Consider the following 9,493-nt stretch of genomic DNA (forward strand, 5'->3'; position numbering starts at 1 on the left):
TGCTGCTGCTGCTGCAGGACCTGCTGGTTCTGGTGCTGTAGAACCTGTTGTTGCTGACTCTGCAAGTGCTGCTTCTGCATCTGCTGCATGTGTTGCTGTTGCAAGAAATGCTGCTGCTGCTGCTGCTGCTGCTGCTGCTGTTGTTGTTGTTGTTGTTGCTGCTGCTGCAGGTGCTGGGGATGCAACTGCTGCTGATTCTGCTGTAGCATCTGCATGCGTTGCTGCTGCTGAAACTGCTGGAGCTGTTGCTGCAAAGCCTGTTGCTGCTGCAGCTGTAGACCAGGCCGTATAAGCTGTTGGGGCCGCAGCTGCTGCTGGGAGAATGCATGCTGCTGCTGCTGCTGCTGCTGCTGCTGCTGATGCTGGGAAAACATCTGCTGTTGGTGCATTTGCTGTTGTTGCAGCTGAAACTGCTGCTGCTGCTGTTGGGGCAACTGTGGAAACCCTGGTTGTTGTGCAACTTGTGACTGTTGCTGTTGATGTTGTAACTGCATCATCTGATGCTGCTGTTGAAGGTGCATCATTTGATGCGGTGGTTGCTGTGGTAACTGTTGATGTTGTTGCTGAGCAGCCTGGTGTGATTGTTGTAGTAACTGTTGCTGCTCTGCTGTGAGGGGCTGGCTGGCCAGTTTGGACTGATTGAATAGAGGTGGGTTGGTATTATTTAGGGTCTGAGCATGGCTCTGATTGGTCTGCTGTTCCAATGGCTTCGTCTGATTGGCTGTCAGATTCTGGATAATCTGCAACAGAGAAGAACAAGACCGGTTCATAGGCTGCTCAGTGACAGCAGATGGAGTACCAAATCCAGAGCAGCTCAGCTTTAATATCAAGGGAGAACCACTGGTATGTCTTACATGTGCTACGCTGGCAGGTCGATTGGCTGGCTGCATGTCAGAGTTGTTTGTTATGTTGCGGAGGGTTCTAGCAGCCAAGCTCCACCCAGGGATACCTTCTGGAATTGGTACACCTGAAAGGTAGAATGAGGTGTATCAACGAGACACTGGGTTAGGATCAATGCTTGTCAGCCGAATATGATTAGAAACGTTCACCATACAGTGTTCCATTGATAATATCTATAGCTCTATATTGAATTACGTTTGAAGTTGGGGCTCTAAGGAAATTACAAAAAGACATTTCTGAAGTGGCCTTGCACACTGACCTTGTTGTGTGGACTGACTGAAGGCAGTAGCAGAGCGAGCCTCTGGTATACTTCCTCCACTGCCAGGTACAGGAGGCACAGTGGCGCACAGGTTGATCAGCCCACTTCCTGTTGACACTGGGTCTTTGCTGCCAGGTGGCCCACGCCGTCTGGCTGTACCTGTTGAAATAGGGGGTGTGGGTGGGACAACTTCAGCTGGCGTCCAGTTGAGGTTGGTTCCCTCTTTCTCTGTGGAGGAGTCATCGTCTGAGTCATCGAACATCCGTTCGCTGCGGCGCTCAGGTTTGCGTGAAGACGTTGGAGAGAGAGAGTTCAGTCTTTTGGGTCCTGGACGTCTGCGGGGGCTGGACTCCTCACCAGATGAACCACCACTGGACAGCCGGGATCGCCGAGGGCTGTAGCTTCCATCTGACTGGGAGTGTTGTTCATATGACTCTGCTTCACTCTCTTCCTCTTCATCTGGCTCCACGTATGTAAGTCTGGGGTGATAGAGCATCTCATCCTTCCTACTTTTGTCTATAAAACATGAAAAGAGAGAAGAACTGTTTTGTATCCACTGATCAATTTATATCTGATCACAGTGATTATTAGCCTCTTCATGTTTGGTTGGGAATATGCACAGCACTGTGTAAAAGGTTTGGGCATTTTATACACATTATCACATTTTTTTCATCTTGACATTCACATTTAACTCCATATGAAATGCAACTTTACAGCTGCTATGCCCGCTGCAGTCTCCAGTTATCCTCTGATGTTTGTTATTGCTAATATACATCAGGACAAACAGTGAAATGAAGACAGACTGGCATTAATAATGGTGAAGCTTAGAGCAACCACTGCTTGATTTGAGGTTTAAATTGTGCTTAAGGACAATGTCCATTAAATTTGTTGAATTTACTTCCACTCATTAACAGCAGCTCTGATTATTGTTTCCCCACTTCCACACTAGAATTGTTTATGTTATGTCATCTGTAATATTTATGCATGGTAATGTATGCATTTTTAACACCTAAAGCAATACAGTGTAAATATCTATCTTGATCTTAAGGTGCAACACTATTTCTGTTGTCCTTTGTGTCAAAGAAAAAAGACCAGAGAATTTCCTATCCACCAAAAAAATATATAATAGAAATTAAGCATGCAAAAGGCAAACAGAACTTCCCCAGTAAAATGTACATTTGGTTAACATATACACTGGATTACCAACACTGGCGTTACCTTTGACAGAATCTGTTATCCAGTCTGGAGTGACAATCTTGATTCCCGGGTGTTTGAGGGCACATTCAAACTTGGCCTGGAGAAGAAAACAAACTAAATACTAAGCTCCATAATAAGAATGTACTGTATAATGTGCATCTCCAGAAAATAAGATAAGCAAAATGTGAAATGTAAGAACACCCTGATATAAATTCTTAATAATAATAATAATAATAATAACAATGCACATAGTCAGGCTACTACAGTTAACAGATGATCACGCACTTACCCCTTTAGGTTCCTTCACTACTAAGTGGGTGACCTTCTTGTTGAGGTTAAGCTGACATTCTCCCCCATAAAAGGTAATGTAGGCCCACAAAGCGTTGAGATCATCTGGAAGCTGCGTGTATACACACATGGAGAAAAACATTCACAACTTTTCAAAAAATACACTGAGTACAGCAACACAGAATGTATTTTGTAGGTTTAGAAGCAATCCATGTCTTCACTTCATTATAATCAAGCTGACCATGCTCACACACACAAATGCACTCACTTACCTTAGGCAGACAAGCTGTCACACCAAAGAATATCTGTCCTGATTCTGGCGAGAACCCAGTAACACTGTGATGTTCATGGTTATGGAAAAACACAACCAAATGTTATGTCACTTCTATTCCCTGCCTTTTATAATCTCTGTGCCATAGAATCCTCTAGAAAAAGAGTTTTCATTTGTGAAATTATAAGCACGAACTTTTGCTCTGATCACTGCTTTTAACCCAGACCAACATGAGGTGTAATGAATTTGACTGTGGAAGGATACGGTAGCAGGTCTCCACATCGGACTGAGAGGATCACCCAGGATGGCTGAAAAACATAAGCAACGCCATAAGGTAAAGCTTTAAATCCCCCACAAAGCACAATTGTTTGCAATACTAGGCTATCTATGCAAAAAACTGCAGACTGTACTTTATAAATACACCAAAGTTACTGTTCTACAAACAGGTTTCAAAAAGACGTGCTTACAACCTCCTGATATTTCTGATGGATAAAATTTTCCTTTAATTTTCCTTTTGGGATCCCTTTTAACACAAGCAGACAAACCAAATACAAAAGGTCTAACACAGGTCTTACCTTTACAACAGGAAGGTCAAAAACCTCTCTGGACTCGCCCACCTCAGGGTTGTCCCCATCCTCTGCAATGATGTGAGTGGCCAGAGCATTGTATGACACCTCCTTTCCTTTTCCAGCTTTCAACAGCTGCACCACCTGGAGTGTTAACAGAAGATTCAGAACAATTCAGCTTCAGACTAGAGTGGATTTAATATTTCACTGGTCAAATATTGTACAATAACACAAAGTATAACAAATAACACAGCAAGCCTTTTAGACTACTGTGTTAAATTCAACACTGTCACTATTATAGAGGTGGTGTGAGACACAGGACTGCACAGCTGATAAAGCATCCGTGCAGGGGATAAATGTAGTTAGAGGTAGGCTCCTTTCCTTCAAGCAAGAAAGATGAGCAGAGACCCTTTGTTCCTCCCTTCATCTCTCAGTTCCAACTACAAGTCTGACACCTTGTCACACTAGAAATACTCCACTGTAGTAACATCACTGGAGTAAGTCATGTAAAAAGCTTAGTGTAAGTGTTGTCTTTTTCGAAAACATGGAGCTAAATATTAGAATAGTGAAATTTATAGCAAGGTACTTGACAGCGACGTTGCATTTCACTTAGTACCAAGTTATGTTATTTAATTGGATGTACCTCCTAACACATAGCCTCAAATTAATATAAACAGCCGCGAGGAGCGGTACAGCTAAGAAGCACTATTTGGCAGGAAGTACAGCTTTGTGCCACAAGTCCCTGGAACAACGACTGAAATAGCGCCAACGCATGCGCAAACCGGGGGGCACAATTCAGCAAGATGCTGATAGTCACAGGTTGATTATAAATAACAGTGTAATCCTTTGCGTTGTTGTTTCACGGCACGTTAAAACGGCGATGTAATACTGGCGAGGCGGACGCGCAGCCCCATCTTAGAAAAAAAACAAGCTACCAAATGCCACTTTTAACACCAGTTTAGCAAGCCCCTTAACACATAAACCGCAGGCTATTGGCTAGTAGCTAACACAAGAAATACATAGCTAATGCTAAAGGGCTGCAAAAAAGTACAGTTCTAAGAAACTTTCAGCAAGCATCATAAACAGACTCGCGCACCATCTAAAGGCAGGCCATAGGGATCCCCCACAACGCGATTAATGCTGGCTAAACAGCGAGCTGCTAGTAGCTGTTTGTAGCATGTCACCCTAGTTAGCTTGCTCCTTAGCTTCCTCTGCAACATTCCCCTTAGACTGAATGGGTTAGCATGCTATCAACTTAGCTAAAACTAGCGTACGTCCAGAGCCTCACCTTTTGGTCAATGTCCCCAACCACGTAGAATTTGACATCTTTGAAAAGTTCATCCGAAACCTTATTTTCCTCTTCAGACATGATAACCAACCAACGGCATTTGATTATATCTTAAAAAAACAGTCAATAGCTAAAAGAATATAGGGTCTGAGCTACTGCAGCTGGTTTGGAGCGTACAGTACACCGGAGACACTCGAGCGCCAACTCGCTGAGCGCGCCTTGGACCGCAGCATTCTCCCTGTACCGAGGGGTGTCTGTAAAATATTAATAGTTGTGTATGAATTTATTTGATCTTTTATCACTATCTCTTGCATTGCGTCGCATAACGTTGACTGTGAAAAAAGCTCGATTGATCAAAAACAAATATATAACTTATTTAAAATGCCTGGAATGTATAAATATGTTGTCTAATACGCACTTTAACCCCCCGTAACATGAAAGTTGATGTTGTTATCTGAACTTGTCACCGGATAATCTCAACAGGAGGAGACAGAATCTCAAAGGACTGTGCTCTTCTTCTGTGCTCTATCTATCTATCTATCTATCTATCTATCTATCTATCTATCTATCTATCTATCTATCTATCTATCTATCTATCTATCTATCTCCTTTTAGATATATATATTATGTGTGCGCATGCGTGCGCACATGTGCGTGTCTGTGTATAAGTTGACTTTTGTCCATGTATTCTATTGCTGTTTGTAAATCCCATTTTCTGTCCAGGCAAATCAAGACATGTCATAATTGCACACAAAGAGAGGACTGTGACAATGTGTGTGTGTCAATGGTACTTTTGACATCTTGTCAAAACCACCATTTCACAGCTTCTGCTTTTTTACCGGATGTATAAGATGACACTTCTTCGATAATTCGTTCCTTGGGTAGTTAATTACTTCATTCATTAGCTGGTGTCAAGCCAGCTGTCAAGCATAACACATAGACACAGGTAGGTCTGCGTTCTTGCAGACATGCACACTCCACGGTGAATCATGGATGCGTCAGTACTAAGAGACCTTGACAAACTGGGCTGCAGCCAATTGAGAGAAGTAATTGGAGGAGCTTTCTGACAGCTACACTGATGATGAAGATGGTCCTCTCTTGACCTTGTTGCTGTGAAATGTAGACATTACTTTTGTCACACCTCCTGTCATTATGTACCACTTTGGTTTCGGGTCCTTATTCTTGTCACCCTTTGCTCCCCCACCTTCATCCAATCACTGGTCCCACAGCCATGGGATCTGATTTGATGAGTTGTTTGACAGCTTCTGCATTTATATTCAGGCTCATCACCTGATGGCCATGTTCCTATTAGATTTAGACATCTTTCTTTTGGCACAGATCTGACATGACGTAGCAGATTGATTAAGAACCGTTTACCCATGTGGTGTTTTCTTTCCAGGTATGAGTTGTGTCTTCATAAGAAGATTTAATGACTTTTCCAATCAGAACACTTTATTAATTTAGGTTTAGAAGGCATGACTATAATAGCAACTACACACTTGAAAGTGGAATCTGCATTCATTTGAAAGTACAAATGCACAAAGGAACATATCAAGAAGAAGAAATGTTAAGAGTCACAGCTGGTATATTATTTGCTGCAAGGGAAAGGTTTGGTTTTTCTGGAGAGTCCTGTTTAGTTTTAGCCATACGCAAATATTTCTTCAATATCTGATTAGACAAATAACTCTGAGCATGGCTGGATTTCAATTTACACAACATTGTCATTCTCATCTCATCTCATCTCATCTCATCTCATCTCATCTCATCTCATCTCATCTCATCTCATCTCATCTCATCTCATCTTCTATATCGTTTAATCCTCACTAGGGTCGTGGGGGTTGCTGGAGCCTATCCCAGCTGTCATTGGGTGAGAGGTGGGGTACACCCCGGACAGGTCTCCAGTCTATTGCAGTCAAAATAAACTGCATTGGGTTCAGGAGCATAAGTAAAAAATGAAACTCATTTGCATGTTTGAATAGATAAAGGCACAGAGGAATGAGATATCAGGCACTGAAGAATACATACTTAGTAGGACACATGTAAGATTATTTTGCTTCTGATTCGTTGAAAAAAAAAAAAGGTGGTCTTGTATAAAAGTCATTATATCTATGACTGCTAGAGACATTTTGACTTGAAAATACAGATTCTTTCAGTTTATTTATATAGAATCAATAAAAAATAGATAGTTCTTTATAGAACCTAGAGCCTGAAATGTCCAGAGCAAGGATGGACGTAAAACTATGTCGGTGACAATAGTAGTTACTGTATATTGCGGGTCAGTCGACTGACCTAATGTAGAAATATGTGGAGGACAGTAAGCAGGCTGGATAATTTTGCATATTATTTAGGAATGGATAACTGTAGGTAATGAACAATGGGCAGGTGATTGGAACTCAATTGCATGGGGCATTCTAGAGGGCACTGACAATTTAATTTGAAGAGCTTGTTATATTTACTTTGTAAAACAGAGATGAGATCAGATTTTAAATACTTGGGAGAAATGAAACAGATGAGAACAGTATTAAGGTCTGATCCATCCTACACCTTACTCAGTACAATTAATATCCATTGTCTTGTCTGTATAAATGACAAATGACAAACACATACCGGTGAACATCCAGGGAATGGACCCAGAGATAGTGGCCTCTTATAAATACCTAGACTGGAATGAACACTCAAGGGTACTGTATAAGAGAGGCCAGAGCAGACTCTTCCTGCTAATGACAGTTGAGCACTATTGAGGTCCTTTATGACTCTATGGTGGCATCAGCCGTCTTTTATTGAGTAGTCTGCTGGAGCAGCAACATCTCAGCAGAAGACAAGACTGAACAGACCGGTGAAGAAGGCTGGGATGCCCTCTTGAGTCTTTGGAACTGGTGGGTGATCTGAGGATGATAGCAACGCTGTCATATGTACTCTATATAATTGAATATATAGTGGGCCAGCACAGTGGTGATTATCACTAATGCCTCACAGCAAGGCAAATCATTGGTGATTCTAAATTGGTGTGAATGTGAGATAGACTGGTGACCTGTCCTGTACCCCGCCGCTTGCCCAATGACATCAGGGGTAGGCTCCTGCCTCCAGAGAATGACAATGAGAATGAATTTGACAAAGAATTTTATCAGGTAGAACTTTGGTTAGAGTTCTCCTAAAGGATCTTTACCATTTGTTTTGCATGTATAACAAAAATGTTTAAATCAAATTAGTTAACCTTAATTTTGAGTCTGACTCAGAGCTTTATGGGTCCAGTTTTTTACATGTGTTTTTGTACTCTGGTTTCCTCCCACCACCCAAAGACATGCTCACTAAGTTCATTGGTCCTTCTAAATTAGCTATAGGCTTGAGTGTGAGTGTGAATGTAGCTGTGTTAGCCCTGTGATAGACTGGTGACCTGTCTAGGGTGTACCCTGCCTCTCACCTGATGACAGTTGGGATAGACTCTAGCAACCCCATGACCCTATGACCTATGAGATGACGTCATCATTTATTTGGATCACTACATTATTCTTTTATTAGGTGTCCTTTAACAAGTTCTTAAGTTTTATTGTAGCTATAGTTCTTAGGATGAGCAATTTATTGATAATAATCAGGCATACGTTTTGGACAATTTAGAAATTACACCAAACAAGGAAATAATTTTTCAGTATTTGCTTCAGGCCATACACACCATTCCTAAGCAGAAACATGTGTATCAGTGTTCCCTGTTTCAGTTTTAGATAACTGGTATTAGCACGTCTAAATGAAACAAACACATTGTATTTAGAGAATATCATCTACATTTGACAAAGGCATTTGACAAAGTGTAAAGGCTTTCTTGCCTTCCTTTTACAGTCCTTGCGAAGAGGATCATCACTGAATGTCATCGTCCTCCACTGTGATGGCAGCGACATGGGGGAGGTAGGAGATTGCATTAGATATGTGACCATGTACAAAAGCAGGGAACTGTGTACAGTTCCAATAATCACATTTTAATTCATTTTGTTGGGCTTAAACTTAGACCTGATCGTTGTGGCTAATGTTGATTTTTTTTTTGTTATGTTCACACAGGTGGATGAAACAGCCCTGAGACTGGCAACCTGTCCAGGGTGTACATTGCCTCTCTGCCAGTGACTTCAGGGATATGGCTCCAGCTAGGGTCCAGGACAGGTGGTTGCCGCTGGGACAAGTGGAGTACACCTATGTAGCTTAACACTTAACATATCTGCTCTCAATCAATCAATCAATCAATCAATCAATCAATCAATCAATCAATCAATCACATATGTGTATGTATATATGCATACAGAAACTGTTGCACAAGCCTTGTCTGACTACATGTTTCCAATATTTTAAAGTTTTCATTTAGTGTTTAATGGTCTAGAGTTCTATGACAAGTTGTGGTTCACATCTCCATAAATTATATTTAAATTTGTCATAGTAAATATTAGATTTTATATTAAAATGTGACTCTGGAAAGTACAAAATGTCATTTTTACATTTTTTTTTCATGAACATGATTGGTGTGTTACATGAAAACATTGGACATGAATAGGGAATCAGGGATGAAGAGATGACTCTTCTGTTAGGAGTCCTATTCGTTGCTAGATATTGAGCTGTCCCACTGGTGCATCTGATATGTTAAGTAATGTATGCTGTGTTTTAAATTTAAATGTCCTTGTGCACTTTTCCATGTTCTCAGAAACCTTTAAAGATTTTCTGATAAAGCATAAAATGGGTGTTTT

General features: G+C 41.3%; 1 protein-coding gene and 1 long non-coding RNA gene across 2 annotated transcripts in view; one reads left to right on the top strand and one right to left on the bottom strand.

The window, feature by feature from the left end:
• The window catches only part of paxip1 (PAX interacting (with transcription-activation domain) protein 1), a 16,422-nt gene extending 11,450 nt beyond the window's left edge, over positions 1–4,972 (bottom strand). The window contains exons 1-9 of the mRNA XM_047590277.1: positions 4,770–4,972; positions 3,491–3,625; positions 3,180–3,223; positions 2,917–2,980; positions 2,646–2,756; positions 2,378–2,453; positions 1,160–1,675; positions 855–967; positions 1–740 (exon numbers count right to left, since the gene is read on the bottom strand). The exon at positions 1–740 is cut by the window's left edge and continues 86 nt beyond it. Coding sequence (XP_047446233.1) covers positions 1–740; positions 855–967; positions 1,160–1,675; positions 2,378–2,453; positions 2,646–2,756; positions 2,917–2,980; positions 3,180–3,223; positions 3,491–3,625; positions 4,770–4,850 — 1,880 coding nt within the window. The 5' untranslated portion in view covers positions 4,851–4,972. The remainder of the gene's footprint in view (positions 741–854; positions 968–1,159; positions 1,676–2,377; positions 2,454–2,645; positions 2,757–2,916; positions 2,981–3,179; positions 3,224–3,490; positions 3,626–4,769) is intronic.
• Positions 3,143–9,493, top strand: LOC125011192. The gene is made up of 3 exons (XR_007113138.1): positions 3,143–3,249; positions 8,604–8,669; positions 8,820–9,493. It is a non-coding gene; the product is annotated as an uncharacterized LOC125011192 (long non-coding RNA).

Source organism: Mugil cephalus, chromosome 7 (genome assembly GCF_022458985.1).
Source record: "Mugil cephalus isolate CIBA_MC_2020 chromosome 7, CIBA_Mcephalus_1.1, whole genome shotgun sequence".
Lineage (NCBI taxonomy): Eukaryota > Metazoa > Chordata > Actinopteri > Mugiliformes > Mugilidae > Mugil > Mugil cephalus.